We start from the raw sequence: 17,500 nt of genomic DNA on the forward strand, positions 1-17,500 counted from the left end.
GACAGAGAGAGAGAAGAGAGAGAGAGAGAGAGAGAGAGAGAGAGAGAGAGAGAGAGAGAGAGAGAGAGAGAGAGAGAGAGAGAGAGAGGAATCTGGGCACCACGGTCACGTTAAGCTGCCAAAAGCATATTTCTGACAGTGGATTTTAAAACATCCAGCGTTTCCATGGTTACCGACTCCTCCGCGTCCCGTAAATCTGGATGACTGATCACTGGCCTCTCGGAGCATAGTGGGGTGATGATGTCACCGCTGTTATCCCCCCCCCTCTAGCTGTCGCTGAAAAGAAGAGGAGGCAAGGACCAGAAGGTGGAGAGGAGGCCGGCCCAGGCGCCCGCAGAGGTGAGTCCTGCCTCACAGACAGAGGCTGAGTCCTGACACAGAGATGCTGAGTATGGGCCGGACACGTCTTCTTTAACACATTCAGCATGTCCGACTATAGTCGGGTTATCTCGCCAGCGGTTGAGCGCCAGAACCCCCGAAAACCCGCGTATACTCGGGTTTTCATCGTTTTTTCTTTTATTCGTTTTTAATATTCTATACAGTCTCACGGACCTCGGTGTATCATTGGGACTCATTATGACACCTCGAGATTGCAATACCTGCTAGGTGGCAGTATCGCCTACCCTTTGAAACCTTATTTCACACTGTGTGTTACATTTTATATGGTCCGGGTGGAGAATGGGACCTGGGCAAGTGAAATGCTTCATTCGAGCCACTTGGAACGCGTCCAGCACACTTGATGCATAGTTTGTCCCATTTCATGTCAGGGACCCGATGGACATCAATACTGGAAATCGCGATCAGACAATTGAAATATTCATTTTGGAATACCTCCTAGCAAAGGTAAGGACTATATGACATCAATCCTACTTTGATCCTACAATGATTCCACATAGATCGCAACGATCATATGTCACATACTCCAAAACGTATGCCGTTGCTGACGATCAGAACATCACAAAACGATCCCTTTTGATGCCTTCCTGATGAAACATAATACCTATTATATACCTTTGATTTGGAAATAGTATCGTGTCCAGGCGAGCAACGCGAACGACTTTCCTGCACATAGCGCTCCATAACTCAGCTTCCAGGAATTTGCCCTTATCACTCTGAAACTATACAATATTCACCACGGGATAACATGCAAACGTATACATGAAAAATACATGTTGGACGAGAGATAATGAGCCATAGTATTGTCTCCATAGCTATAATATAGAATATAGATATAGCTCTGCAAACATCGTGAAACACCATGAAAATGACCATCTTTTTAAGCGTGGCCACAGGCAGCACAGATGGGGATTAAGCGTGGCGCTGAAAGTGTTAAGGCCCGTCAACACACGTTAATGTCCCCATGGGCCGGACACGTCTTCTTTAAGGCCCGACAACACGCGTTAATGTCCCCCATGGGCCGGACACGTCTTCTTTAAGGCCCGACAACACGCGTTAATGTCCCCCATGGGCCGGACACGTCTTCTTTAAGGCCCGACAACACGCGTTAATGTCCCCCATGGGCCGGACACGTCTTCTTTAAGGCCCGACAACACACGTTAATGTCCCCATGGGCCGGACACGTCTTCTTTAAGGCCCGACAACACGCGTTAATGTCCCCCATGGGCCGGACACGTCTTCTTTAAGGCCCGTCAACACGTTAATGTCCCCATGGGCCGGACACGTCTTCTTTAAGGCCCGACAACACGCGTTAATGTCCCCCATGGGCCGGACACGTCTTCTTTAAGGCCCGACAACACACGTTAATGTCCCCATGGGCCGGACACGTCTTCTTTAAGGCCCGACAACACGCGTTAATGTCCCCCATGGGCCGGACACGTCTTCTTTAAGGCCCGACAACACACGTTAATGTCCCCATGGGTCGGACACGTCTTCTTTAAGGCCCCGACAACACACGTTAATGTCCCCATGGGCCGGACACGTCTTCTTTAAACAAGTCAAGAAGAAACATCACAATAAATCAAGAACAAAAAAACACCATGAAATCCAAAATAAAATGTTAAATAAATGAATGCAACACTCCCAGACAAACCCCACACGAAGGTAAGGAAAAACTCACTAAAAACCTAGCAATAGGAAAAAAGCACCACAGGCAATGTGGAGGGGAGAGACTTTAGAAGGGCCGTTCAAGGCGGGATGTGTCAGGACCTAGTAATGGCTTCAGGAATGTAATAATGTGGAAAATGTTCTTATAACAGTGAAATACTCCTATGAACATAAAATTGTTATTCAGACAAAGTTATTATTCAGACTGACTAAACAAAGATTGCTTAATCACTCAATCAATGATTTCTGGGAAATGACAAGGGAGAGTGCCAACTGTGGGGAGGGAAAGGTCGCTGTGTTTTTTTTTTTTTTTATGTTACTTGTCCTTTTGGACAAGTTATGTTTTTGTAGATTTTTATTGGGTTTTTTACTACCGGGCAATGGGAGACAGAGCAGGGGAAGACATTCGGCAAAGAACGCTGGGTCCAGGAATCGAACCCGGGTCGGCCGTGTTGTGACGCAGCGCATTACGTGGTTCGCCACTCGGGCTCCCAAATATCTGGTGTATATTGTGCAAAGTCAGACTGTTACAAAGGATCAGATTAAACCGAATATATATATTTATTGATTGATATATATTGCATAGTATTTGTATATCGTTTTGATATCCCTTGTATATTCCTTGTACATATACACGGAATATCCCTTTAGCCTAGTACAGACCATAATATTTCATTCTCCTATTGGACAGCGGTCCACAGGCGCCAGGGCCATGCCTCCAGAGTCAGGTTCAAAGCCACCGTCAAGACATGTCTGTACATGCCCGGCCTTGCCCAGGAATACGAGACAGAAATGAGGTTGGCACTAGATTGTTCGCCGTGCATATAAATATGGCGCAGGTGAATACAGAAGCACTTAGTCAGAAGTCTTAGGAACTAAAGTTGAAGCCTCACCCACGATACTCCGTGCGGTGAAGTATGGCCTGTTTGGCCCCAAAGAGAGCATTGAGACCGCGTGCGAATTAATAACTGAAGTGTCAGAGTTTGGCGCTATACCGTCGAGTGCGACATATTTCTATTAAGTCAGTAATAGTCTATTTGTGTATAGTGTATCGTGCGGCTAAAGTTCTACAGTGACCAGCATCACCAACGCTTCCTCGTACCAGCTAGAGTGCTTATCCAGGCTGGGCTGCTTTCATGGCGCTTTCACCCGAGGAGACCTAGACGAGGATCGTGTGGACATGTACACTGGATTAATCTACCCGACGACTGCATAGCCATTTACGGCTGGATTATATTTGTTTTGGTCCTGTGATTTATGGAGCGGAGAATCGCCGACGCCTACACGTGTGTGGGATTTACCCTGTGAGGAGCCACGTCGAGTCTGCGCCTCAGAGAGCCTGAGGCAGGCTAGCTTTCTTCACTGTGGAGCTACAGTCTACGGAGAACAGCTGTATTCGTCTGTGGATCAAGATACTATTGCACCGTCTCCTGTACTTGGAGTCTCCTTAGTCATCGTTGACCAGACTCTCTACTACCGACAGATCCTCTACCCCTGCTGGCTTACAACCGGGGGGACCCTTCAGTATCTCCCGCTATATATATTACCAGTGCACCATAGATATAATTCCCTAAGATTCAGGTCGTATAATTACCTCCTGCGTAACCAGAGAATGGACATTCATTATTGATTTGCCTACGCACATTCCTTTGCCTTACAAGTGCATTCAAAGTATAATAGAGAAGTATATTATGTACCTTTTGCTGCAATAAATACTTAATTATAACTTTGTGTGGAACCGATTTATTGTGGGAAGTGTTCATCATATTTATATATCATGTACTGTATGGCCAGTAATTAAAGTACATAAAGCGGTAGTGGTTTAATGATACCATACTTATCAATACAGTCAGGGAATTGTACCCCTCAGTTACAATTGGTCCTTCGAGCCGGAGGGTAACTAGTGTAATATTAATATAGTGGTATTAATATTGACATGGCCTATGATGAACACTCCACAAAACGGTTCTCCTAAAGTAGATCGCCCGCAGCGTAGACGGCAGACACCTCAGTACTTAGAGGATTACGTTGCCAATATACTACCTAGCCTTCTACAGACGGTAAACGCGGAAAAAGTAGATAGTAAAATTATGTCCGACCCTATCGACCAGGCTACCCCGCCAATAGAGGCCCTAGTGGGTTCTAACGTAACTGACCAAGCTCACGGTGGAGACCAGGAGGGACCTGACATGACTTTACCCCCCGCCAAGACCGAAGAAGTAGTCCCCGGAGAGCTCCAGGATAAAGACAGCCCTCCAGGGATGGAACTCTACCCGCTACAAGAAGAGGAGAGCACCCCGGAGATGGATCTCCAGGACTCGCCACAGGAGAACAGATCTCCAACGAGTACTGCCAGGAGCCGATCACCTCAACCAGCGTCTTCCCCCAGCGAGGCGGACAAGATGCTGGCACAGGCATTCCTCGCCAGCCTAGCAGCCTCAACAGAGCGCAATCGACTCCAAGCACAGACGCTTAGTGAGCGCGAACATTCTTCCATGGAAAGAGAACGCCTTCAAGCGCAGCAACGGAGCGACGAAGATCGTATACGTCTAGAGATTAGACGCCTTCAGACGGAAGAGAATATGGGAAGGGACCGGGCCGAAGCCCAGCGCGCCGCCGCCGAAGCCCAGCGCGCCGCTGCCGGTGCCCAAAGAGAAGCAGAGCGCGACCTCGCTCTCACCAAGCGCGAAGCCGAGCGCGACCGATTACAAGCGCAGATAATGGAGCAGCTGATCACCAGGGCAACACCCCCTCCCTCCGCACGGGGTTCCAGGGCCTCGTCAAGACAGGGGTCAAGGGCACCCTCCCCTACCCGATCAAGCGACCCTGAGCCCGACCACCAGAGAGAGCCTATACCCCCCTCCGAACTCCTTCCCCGACCGGTCCAAGCGAGACCCAGCTACAAGGAAGAAACGGTCTACACCGCGGAGAGGCTAAATAGACGACTGCCAGAGGAAGAAGAAGAGGGAGAGGAGGAGAGTCAAGCCCGACAGCAGCACAGTACTCCACAGGACCAGGAGGTCCAGTACAGCCCAGGCTCTACCCCCGCGGCTCTGCGCTACAGACCCCCGACTCAATTCACGGGTGAGCTTGACGCACGACCAGCCCCGAGGAACAGCACCTGGATACGCGGGCCATGGTACCCAGCAGGTACCAGCCCACCAAGAGGCGTAAGAGGAGACTCGCCTAGGAGGCCTCTCTTCCAACGCTCACCGATGTGCCAGCCATCCATGGCATCATACATTGGCACACCGACGTTTCCGGACTTCACCCACGAGAACAGAGCACAGTACACGGAGCTACAAATGTGCTTAGAGACAATGATGTCCGATGTAGCTGATGAACCGTACAAATATGCTATCCTATTGAAGCACCTCAAGGTGCCCCGAGCGCACAATATAGCGCTGGCCTATGCCACCTCTACTACCCCATACACCGCGGCTCTAGCAGCACTCGACCAAAGATATGGACGCATATGGGACTACGTAATACAAGAGATAAGGCATATTGACCGCCTACCCCCAGCCACAGACAATCGCTCACTAGATGACCTGTCTATCAAGGTACAATCCCTGGTAGGGATGCTGGGGGCGCAAAGAGAAAAGGGTATGCACGAACTGTACGCAAACTCTAATGTCGAGAGGATTTTAGAGAAGCTTCCGCCCGCCCGACAAGAGCGCTTCAGGCGGCAAAGAGACCACCGTGATCCTAACGGTCCCGAGCCATCCCTCCTAGACCTAGCCGACTTCCTGGCGAGAGAAGTCAACAGCCTACGGTTGGATACGTTCATGCGGAGCACCCCAAGCTCCAGAGAGGGACCTAGGAGAGCAAACGATGGCCGAAGATTGGTGACCGTCATGCACCAATCAGAATCAGTACCGAGCAGCAAGAACCACAGTACCCCCTCGATGAAAGAGAAGTGGAAGATGGTGTGCCCGTACTGCGAAAAGGAACACTGGTTGTCACAATGTGACACGTTCAAGAAGATGACCGCCGACGAGGTGAGTCAATGGATAAAGTCCAACCGACGCTGTTACCGATGTGCGCGCATTCACATGGCAGCCGATTGCCGCTTAAAGAAGAGGTGTAGTCGGTGTGACGGAGCCCACCTAGATGTCCTACACGACAGTAACAGAAGAAAGCCTGCACCCTCAAGCAGCACAAAGGCAAGTGTTATGTACATTGACCCCGCCAGCAGCGGGGGCGCCCGGGTGCTCTTAAAGGTGGTCCGCGTAACACTGAGTTACCAAGACAAGGTCATGGACACTTACGCCGTCCTTGACGACGGGTCAGAGAAGACCCTTCTCCTCGCGTCCGCTGCGGCCCAGCTGGGGCTGCGGGGGAGCGAAAACCAGATGACGATTCGGACAATAAGAAGAGATCTAAAGACGATAAAGGGCGAGAATGTCTCCTTCACTATTGCAGCAAGCGGGCAGCCAGAGAGACGGTATAGGATTACTAACGCTTTCACCAGCCAAGAAATAGGCCTGTCGCAGTACACCTACCCCATCGCCAAGCTGATGGATAAATATGTGCACCTGCGTCAACTACCTATACCGCTCATAGACGGTGCCACCCCGACCCTGCTGATAGGCTCCGACCATGCAGACCTCATCGTCCCGATTGACCGGGTCCACACAGGGCCCAGAGGCTGTCCTGCAGCAGTCGAGACCCGCCTAGGATGGACACTACAAGGCCCCCTCGCTAAGTCTCTTAACCGAACAGCAGCCACTAGCTGCCTCCACTCCAGAGTGACAGAAGAAGACACCACCCTCCTACAGCATGTCGAGAGGCTATGGACACTAGAGACAATGCCCTTTAAGAACGAAAAGAAAGACATTCGTTCCAAGGAAGACATTTACGCTATAGCCCTCCTCGAGCAGGGGACAAAGAGAGCCAAAGTCAACGGAGTGATGAGATACGCAACTCCACTCCTGAGGCGAGAGGGTATGCCTACCTTCCACGCCCCAAAAGAAGCAACGGAGCGGTATCTATTGAACACAGAGCGGCACCTAGCCAGAGACCCCGCTCAAGAGATGGTGTACCGCGCTGAGATTAACAAGCTAATCACAGCGGGACACATAAAGAAAATTGACATTAAAGAGGCCGATCAGACGACCGAATCATGGTACGTGCCGCACCACAAAGTCCACCACAACGGCAAGGATCGTATTGTGTTCAACTGCAGCTACCAGATCGGATCACAAAATCTGAATAAAGAGCTCTTGCCCGGCCCAACACTCGGCCCCTCTCTACTAGGCGTGTTACTACGTTTCCGCCAAGACAAGGTGGCCATCAGCGGCGACATCAAAGGGATGTTCCTGCAGGTGAGACGAGTGGAGGAGGACAAGCCCCTGCTGCGGTTCCTATGGAGAGAGAGGATCGGGGATGAGCAACCAGCCATCTATCAATGGGAAGTCCTCCCTTTCGGAACCACATGCAGCCCATGCTGTGCTACGTTTGCACTGCAAAAACACGTCGCAGAGGACCCAGCAGCTGATGAAGAGGTCCGACAAAGTGTAGGAAATAGTTTCTACGTGGACAACTGTCTGCAAAGCGTCTCGACGCCAGAAGAAGCCGAGGCCCTTCTACTCAAGCTCCGCGCCTCCCTGATCAAAGGCGGCTTTGATCTCAGGCAGTGGGCCAGCAGCGACCCGCAAGTATTGCGCAGCCTCTCCCCCGAGGACAAGGCAGCAAGCAGCGAGACCTGGATGGCGACCATCCCAGGAGAAGCCCAAGAAATGACATTAGGACTAGTCTGGCGCTTCAAAACAGACTCGCTCCATTATAAACACACACCCCTGACCAAGGAGCAGGGAAGGTCGACTGCACTACCGACCACCAGACGGAGTGTATACAGAACACTCGCCAGACAATATGACCCGTTGGGATGTATTCTACCTTACACCACCAGGGCAAAGATGATTGTAAGAGCGTTATGGGACAAGGACCAGGGCTGGGACGACCCCATACCCGAACACCTTGCATCCACATGGAGAGAGTGGGAGACGGAACTCAGCTCACTCCCAGGTGTCAACATACGCCGCAGCTACTTCCCACCCACAGTGAGGCCGGAGACGTGCCAGATGGACCTGCACGTCTTCAGCGACGCCTCCGAAGTAGCCTACGGTTCGGTGGCCTACTTGCGTGCCCGAGAGGAGGGAGGAGAAATACATACTGCTTTCATCCTGGCTCGCTCAAGAATAGCCCCACGAAAGCAACAATCTATCCCGCGTCTAGAGCTCTGCGCAGCCCTAGCAGGAGCGCAACTCGCCACGTTAATCCAACGTGAACTCACCATTCCGGTGCAAAGAACAATCTTGTGGTCAGACTCCACGACAGTACTCACATGGATCCGGTCTGATTCGTGCAGATACAAGGTCTTCGTGGGAGTCAGAGTCACAGAGATTCAAGATTTAACAGAAGTAGCAAGCTGGAGGTATGTGGACACAAAACACAACCCAGCTGACATCATCACCCGGGGAATGTCCCTGGATGACCTCACCCGTCACAACCTATACAGTGACGGGCCAGAGTTCCTCAAGCTCCCGGAAGAAGAGTGGCCTACACCCACCCCACGGGAAGCGAGTAAAGAGGAGGCCGAAAACAAGAAATCTATGTTCTGTGGATTGAACACACTCGTCGAGCAGATGTCGACCCAGTCACCCCCAACACACTCTTGATGGGGCGGCTGGACCCCGCGCTACCACAGACAATGTACAGGCCTGAAGAAGCGAACGGCCGAAGAATGTGGAGGTACAGTCAAGTATTGGCTGACAAGTTTTGGAACAGCTTCCTACTCCACTATCTACCGTCTCTACAGACCCGCCAGAAATGGGTGAAAGAGAGAGACAATTTGACAGAAGGAACAGTCGTCATGATTATCGACCAGTCACTACCCCGAGCTATGTGGCCGGCTGGCCGCGTAAGCAAAGTGATCACCGGTGCCGACGGAAAGGTCCGAGCAGCCGAAGTGCTCGTCCAAGGACGGATCTACACCCGACCCGTGGCGAGGCTAATAGAACTGCCAAGGCTCCCCGATACCATGACCCCATGACTTTGTGAACTGCCCGACCCCTCACAACAGACATTGAGTAGTGGACAGTGCGGTTAATCTGTCTCTGCTTAGCTAATTAGGTGGGACTAATTAGGAGGCGGCTGTTACAAAGGATCAGATTAAACCGAATATATATATTTATTGATTGATATATATTGCATAGTATTTGTATATCGTTTTGATATCCCTTGTATATTCCTTGTACATATACACGGAATATCCCTTTAGCCTAGTACAGACCATAATATTTCATTCTCCTATTGGACAGCGGTCCACAGGCGCCAGGGCCATGCCTCCAGAGTCAGGTTCAAAGCCACCGTCAAGACATGTCTGTACATGCCCGGCCTTGCCCAGGAATACGAGACAGAAATGAGGTTGGCACTAGATTGTTCGCCGTGCATATAAATATGGCGCAGGTGAATACAGAAGCACTTAGTCAGAAGTCTTAGGAACTAAAGTTGAAGCCTCACCCACGATACTCCGTGCGGTGAAGTATGGCCTGTTTGGCTCCAAAGAGAGCATTGAGACCGCGTGCGAATTAATAACTGAAGTGTCAGAGTTTGGCGCTATACCGTCGAGTGCGACATATTTCTATTAAGTCAGTAATAGTCTATTTGTGTATAGTGTATCATGCGGCTAAAGTTCTACAGTGACCAGCATCACCAACGCTTCCTCGTACCAGCTAGAGTGCTTATCCAGGCTGGGCTGCTTTCATGGCGCTTTCACCCGAGGAGACCTAGACGAGGATCGTGTGGACATGTACACTGGATTAATCTACCCGACGACTGCATAGCCATTTACGGCTGGATTATATTTGTTTTGGTCCTGTGATTTATGGAGCGGAGAATCGCCGACGCCTACACGTGTGTGGGATTTACCCTGTGAGGAGCCACGTCGAGTCTGCGCCTCAGAGAGCCTGAGGCAGGCTAGCTTTCTTCACTGTGGAGCTACAGTCTACGGAGAACAGCTGTATTCGTCTGTGGATCAAGAGACTATTGCACCGTCTCCTTTACTTGGAGTCTCCTTAGTCATCGTTGACCAGACTCTCTACTACCGACAGATCCTCTACCCCTGCTGGCTTACAACCGGGAGGACCCTTCAGTATCTCCCGCTATATATATTACCAGTGCACCATAGATATAATTCCCTAAGATTCAGGTCGTATAATTACCTCCTGCGTAACCAGAGAATGGACATTCATTATTGATTTGCCTACGCACATTCCTTTGCCTTACAAGTGCATTCAAAGTATAATAGAGAAGTATATTATGTACCTTTTGCTGCAATAAATACTTAATTATAACTTTGTGTGGAACCGATTTATTGTGGGAAGTGTTCATCATATTTATATATCATGTACTGTATGGCCAGTAATTAAAGTACATAAAGCGGTAGTGGTTTAATGATACCATACTTATCAATACAGTCAGGGAATTGTACCCCTCAGTTACACAGACGCTTACTCTGAATTCAGACCTTTTGTACAGTATCTCCATTTCTTTGAGTTGAACAAAGTGACGTATAATAATCAAGGTCCAGTCTCCGTTTGACTGTTCTACTCCTCGACTTGAGGACAGAAACGGACTATTCTCCAACAGCATCAAGAGCATGTTTTTAACGAGCCTGGGTTCTTCCAGGGCGTGTGTGGCGTGTGTGGCGTGTGAACACGACTCTCCTCTGCTCACAGGGGGAAAAAACACATTGGTTTGGGATTGAATTTGCATTCGGACATTATAAACATTATAAAACATGAACACCCTTGCTAGAAGAGAAGTGTAGGAGGTTTTATTATGATCATTAGGTCATAAACGAGACAATAGTGCTGTATATACTATTTATATATACATCTGTCTGAATATACCTGCATATAATCCTTCTATACCTACTTATACACCTCAATATAACCCATATATAAGCATGTACAACAATGCTGTATATACCGTATTTATATATATTTATTCTTACCGTATATACATACGGTACATACATACATACACACACACGTCTGTAAATACTTACATATAATCCTTTTTACATATCTGTACATTGTATATTACTATATTACACTATATTACAGTATTGCACTATGTTTGGATGCTGAAACGTCTTTCCGTTGTACTGTATTATACCAATACATTTGAATCTAATCTCTAATCTAGGAAGGAATTGAGAAGTCATCTCCCTTGTCAGTGAAGATTATTAAATGCACCATCCTTGTCGATAGTGAACTCGACTTGCGTTGCCTGCCTCCCCCCCCCCCCCCCTCAGGAGGAGAACGACGACCTGAAGTGCCAACTGGCCTTCATCAAGGAGGAGGCCGTCCTGATGAGGAAGAAGATGGCCAAGATCGACAAGGAGAAGGACCGGCTGGAGCACGAGCTGCAGAAGTACCGCTCCTTCTACGGCGACGTGGACAGCCCCCTGCCCAAGGGCGAGGCCGGCGGACCCCCCAGCAGCCGGGAGTCGGAGCTCAAGCTGCGTCTGCGTCTGGTGGAGGAGGAGGCCAACATCCTGGGGAGAAAGATCGTGGAGCTGGAGGTGGAGAACCGGGGCCTGAAGGCGGAGCTGGACGACATGCGGGAGGACAGGTAGTTATCACCTGCTGTTACGTATCTGCTGTTATGTATCTGTTGTTATGTATCTGTTGTTATGTATCTGTTGTTATGTATCTGTTGTTATGTATCTGTTGTTATGTATCATTAGTGTGGGTGACCTGGCGAAGCCAGGTTGCCACCCACACTATAGTAATCTATACTCTTTTTATTATTTATTTCTTTATTCCACCGATTTTGCAAACACTACTCTTGCCAGAGCGTTCGCGCCCCATACACGTGAAAGGTATCAAAACGACCGGCTTGCCTATGGCAACAGCGCTATTCAAACTCGGAAGGATTCACCGCAGCGTTTGGCTACGAATCGATTTTAAACAGGAACATTTCGGTCCCATTGGAAATGCATTGCAAGTTAGAGTGCGGCAGCTGGAATAATTATTTTTCCACTACCTTGGGTAAATTGCGAGAGTCCCTTCCTCTCCTCTCCTCTCCTCTCCTCTCCTCTCCTCTCCTCTCCTCTCCTCTCCTCTCCTCTCCCCTCCCCTCCCCTCCCCTCCTCTCCTCTCCTCTCCTCTCCCCTCCTCTCCTCGCCTTGCCTCTCCTCTCCTCTCCTCTCCTCTCCTCTCCTCTCCTCTCCTCTCTTCGCCTCTCCTCTCCTCTCCTCTCCTCTCCTCTCCTCTCCTCTCCTCTCCTCTCCTCTCCTCTCCTCTCCTCTCCTCTCCTCTCCTCTCCTCTCAGCCTGGCAGCAGCAGGGGTGGGGGGTGGAGCCCACCCCTCCAGGGAGCAGGGTGAGGCCCTGTCTGAGCTCCGGCAGCAGCTGCAGCTGGTGGAAGATGAGGCTGAACTTCTCCGCAGGAACCTGGCCGACGTGGAGGAGGAGAATAAGAAGGTACAAGAAACAAGGACACACTGTGTCGCAGATGCATGGGTTGATCACAGTATCATCATAAAACGTAAATAAAGTACTAATGGACCACAGGAAAAAGGTACATAATGTTTTCTTTAACACAAGCATTGCTTTGACCTCTTCCAGGTGACCTGTGAACTGAACAAGCTGAAGTATAAAGCCGGCTCCCACGAGGCTGGCTCCAGACACGGAGGAGGAGGTGGGTTCATTTGTATATTGATTGTTTATAGAATCTCGTTTAGTAAATTATTATCAGGTTATTCCTCCTAAAGTGGTCATATAATGATAATGCATACTGTGTACGTCACAGGTTTGAGTCTCAACTCTTTGGTCATCGTCTTCGCGAGTCCAATATCTGAATTATTAATTTGCTGGCGTTCGCGACTAGAACCTTAGGGCTCGCGTCCACCTGCCTCACATTTATGACCGCACGCGTCTTTTTTCAATGTATTCCATTTCCAATGGGGAGGGAGCGTATGCGGCCGCATGCGGCCGCCTATAGTAAGTGCGCTGCGGTCGGCTTTTTTTTTCACCGCCTTTCAGCTTTTCTATGCGGCCGCATACAGCCTAGAGAGTTGAAACGTTCTGAACTTTTTCTCACCGCATGCGCCCCGCCCCATTCTACCGGGCGCACTGCCAGCATGTTTCAGCTAGAAATATGCGCCAGGTGGACGCGGGCCCTTATTGAATAGACATTGAGTAATAATTATACTGACATATCTCGCTGGTGATGCTGCATGTTGAAGTGGTGGTTTATGTGTGTTTGTGTTGTTATTATTATTATTATTATTATTATTATTATTATTATTATTATTATTATTATTATTATTATTATTATTATTATTATTATTATTATTATTATTATTATTATTATTATTATTTATTATTATTATTATTATTATTATTATTATTATTATTATTATTATTATTATTATTATTATTATTATTATTATTATTTTTTGATCCACTTTTTCTCCCATTTTCTATATTTTCTCCCATCCCAATTTTCGTATCATTTAATTCAACCCTCCCCTGTCACGAACGCTGTTTCTTGCCTCCCACAAGCCGGCTGCAATGTGGACTAAGTCATACATAGCACAAGTCCCCTCCGGTACTTGAGGTAACAGCAGTCGCATCTTTTCACCTGCGCAGCTCGATCTCTCAGTGTCGAGGAGTAACGCGTGGGAGGCTCACGCTGCCCCCTGATTCTACTGCGCAGGCGCACCAACCGACTTGTAGGAGTCGCTTGTTCACAACGTTCGATCCCCACCCTTCAGTTTCCCTCCCCGTAATACGGCCAATGTGTATTACTGCGGACGACCAGCTAAACTGAAAACAATGTGGAGAGCTGGATTCGAACACGCGAATCCTAGCGTCTCCACACTGGTGGCGAGTGCCTTGCCCACTACACCACCTAGCCGCCCATTATTATTATTATTATTATTATTATTATTATTATTATTATTATTATTATTATTATTATTATTATTATTATTATTATTATTATTATTATTATTATTATTATTATTCTCTCTCTCTCTCATTATCTCTGTCTTATTCTCTCTCTCATTCTCTCTGTTTTATTCTCTCTCTCAATCTCTCTGTTTTATTCTCTCTCTCAATCTCTCTGTTTTATTCTCTCTCTCAATCTCTCTGTTTTATTCTCTCTCATTCTCTGTTTTATTCTCTCTCTCAATCTCTCAAATTCTGTTTTATTCTCTATCTCATTCTCTCTGTTTTATTCTCTCTCTCAATCTCTCATTCTCGCTGTTTTATTCTCTCTCTCAATCTCTCAAACTCTGTTTTATTCTCTATCTCATTCTCTCTGTTTTATTCTCTCTCTCAATCTCTCATCCTCTGTTTTATTCTCTCTCTCAATCTCTCAAACTCTCTGTTTTATTCACTCTCTCAATCTTTCATTCTGTTTTATTCTCTCTCTGAATCTCTCATTCTGTTTTATTCTCTTTCTCAATCTCTCTGTTTTATTCTCTCTCTCATTCTCTCTGTTTTATTCTCTCTCTCAATCTCGCATTCTCTCTGTTTTATTCTCTCTGTTTTATTCTCTCTCTCTCAATCTCATTCTCTCTGTTTTATTCTCTCTCTCAATCTCATTCTATCTTTTGTATTCTCTCTCTCATTCTGTTTTATTCTCTCTCTCAACCTGTTTTATTCTCTCTCTCTCATTCTGTTTTATTCTCTCTCTCAATCTCATTCTCTCTGTTTTATTCTCTCTCATTCTGTTTTATTCTCTCTCTCAATCTCTCATTCTCTCTGTTTTATTCTCTCTCATTCTGTTTTATTCTCTCTCTCAATCTCTCATTCTCTCTGTTTTATTCTCTCTCTCAATCTCATTATCTCTGTTTTATTCTCTCTCTCATTCTGTTTTATTATCTCTCAATCTATTATTCCCTGTTTTATTCTCTCTCTCATTCTGTTTTATTCTCTCTCTCAATCTCATTCTTTCTGTTTTATTCTCTTTCTCAATCTCATTCTATCTTTTTTATTCTCTCTCATTCTGTTCTATTCTCTCTCTCAACCTGTTTTATTCTCTCTCTCTCATTCTGTTTTATTCTCTCTCTCAATCTCTCATTCTCTCTGTTTTATTCTCTCTCTGTTTTATTCTCTCTCTCAATCTCTCATTCTCTCTGTTTTATTCTCTCTCTCATTCTGTTTTATTCTCTCTCAATCTATTATTCTCTGTTTTATTCTCTCTCTCTCATTCTGTTTTATTCTCTCTCTCAATCTGTTTTATTCTCTCTCTCTCATTCTGTTTTATTCTCTCTCTCAATCTCAATCTTTCTGTTTTATGCTCTCTCATTCTGTTTTATTCTCTCTCTCAATCTCTCATTCTCTCTGTTTTATTCTCTCTCATTCTGTTTTATTCTCTCTCTCAATCTCTCATTCTCTCTGTTTTATCCTCCTGGATCTTCTCCTCTTTGCGTCCGGTCTCTAATTAAACTATACCTTATTTGAACCCCCCCCCCCCAGGAGCGGCGGCGGACGCGGCCAAGGCGGAGGCGCTGCAGGAGGAGCTGAAGGCCGCGCGGCTGCAGATCAACGAGCTGAGCGGCAAGGTGATGCAGCTTCAGTACGAGAACCGCGTGCTGCTCTCTAACATGCAGCGCTACGACCTGGCCTCCCACCTGGCGGTGCGCAGCAGCCCGCGCGACAGCGATGCCGAGAGCGACGGCGGCCGCGACGACGACACCGTGCCCTCGTGCTCCACGCCGCCCACGCGCCTCCTGCCCCCCCACCGCAAGCGTGAGGGTCCCATCGGCGGCGAGAGCGACTCGGACGAGGTGAATGAATGAATGGATGAATGGATGGAGGAATGGATGGATGGATGGATGAATGAATAAATGGATGGATGGATGGATGGATGAATGAATGAATGAATTGATGGATGGATGAATGAATGGATGAATGAATGGATGAATGAATGAATTGATGAATGAATGGATGGATGGATGAATGCATGAATGAATGGCTGAATGGATGAGTGAACGAATGAATGAATTTTCGAACAAGTATAAAAACTTAAATTTATCTGTTAATTTGACATATACAAAAGAGTATAAAAAAGACAACAAAAAGAGAAACAGATAAACAAATCATAGTTTACCCTGTTAAAAATGAGTAGGAAGAAGTATACACTTTTTATTTTTTATTCCTACCCTTTTATAACTATCACAAATTATATAATTGTGTTCTATGTTAACCTGTTCCACACGATGTGAAAATCTGCATAAAATATATACCTAGGTAAATGGAATATTGCTCCACTTCTACAAGGGCTATTTGTATATTCTTGGTATCTAGGTACATCTATGGACCTCAGGGAATGTATTCACAGTGTCAGAAATAGTGTGTCTATTACTAGGCTTGCTTAAATTGTGATGAAACAAAGGAGAATATGAATTATGATTTTTCTTTGCATATTTGACAGTGAATAACACCATGATAATAATGACCAAACTTAAAAAACTGCCACTGATGTTGTTCAGTACCCTCTTGAGATCGTGTGTAAAAAAAAATCTATGGAAATTAATAAAGGGAAGATGATAAAACCGAAGGTTCTGTAGATACAGTACTGAATTCTCCCATCCGGACCAATGCAATTTGGAATATTATTATAGAATATAGAATAGATGCTTATAAATTACCTTATTATAGCCAATTCGCACATTTATATATATATATATACATATATTATCTTTCAAATGCCCGAGTTCAATTTGAATTTAGTATCACCAGGCGTGCATAAGAACAGATAATGATATCTACTGTAATTTACTGTACCTTTTTATTTTCACCACAGTGCAACCGCATTTTGAAACTAATTTCAGATCTAATTGTTGCTACATGCTAACAATAGGAGAAACTAACTGCGTTTCAATATTTGTCAAAAACGTTACCTTTTGTGGCTTATTATCCCGAATAATAACAGTTATTGATATTATTCATTCAGAACGCTGAACTTTGAACCCCCATAGTATCTGCCAGGAAGTGTAGTTCTGAAAAATGCCAACGCTGATCCACAGCTATGTATCCCCTCGACAAAATGGCAGCCAAAAAACTACAATTCCCATAATTCAAATTTTCCAAAATGGTCGCCGTCTTGGAATAGACTTCAGCAAATCTAAAACTTAAAACGATATAATGACACTTTTAACCTATTGCTAAACTAACGTATTGATGATAATATACAATCTACATGCTTTTGTGACATGTTAGTGATGTTAATACTTGAAAACGTTTGATTTTAAAATCGCAAATTTTTTGCATCACTCTGAAAAATATGGATCTATGATCATAATGTCATTTTGGGGTCGGTACCGACCCTGAGGGGTGGAACAGGTATATGTATAAACGCTGTAGCTCTATACAATCCAATACATTTATATTATATATAAATACATT

General features: G+C 46.5%; 1 protein-coding gene across 1 annotated transcript in view; it reads left to right on the forward strand.

Annotated features, from left to right (window-relative positions):
• Nucleotides 1-17,500, forward strand: part of mtcl3 (MTCL family member 3) — a gene marked incomplete at its 3' end in the record, with an annotated part of 41,444 nt that overhangs the window by 20,806 nt on the left and 3,138 nt on the right. The window contains exons 4-8 of the mRNA XM_084307640.1: nt 274-339; nt 11,390-11,709; nt 12,412-12,562; nt 12,707-12,779; nt 15,569-15,879. Coding sequence (XP_084163766.1) covers nt 274-339; nt 11,390-11,709; nt 12,412-12,562; nt 12,707-12,779; nt 15,569-15,879 — 921 coding nt within the window. The remainder of the gene's footprint in view (nt 1-273; nt 340-11,389; nt 11,710-12,411; nt 12,563-12,706; nt 12,780-15,568; nt 15,880-17,500) is intronic.

The sequence above is a fragment of the Notolepis coatsorum genome (assembly GCF_963971535.1).
Source record: "Notolepis coatsorum genome assembly, chromosome: 2".
In the NCBI taxonomy this organism is placed as follows: Eukaryota; Metazoa; Chordata; class Actinopteri; order Aulopiformes; family Paralepididae; genus Notolepis; species Notolepis coatsorum.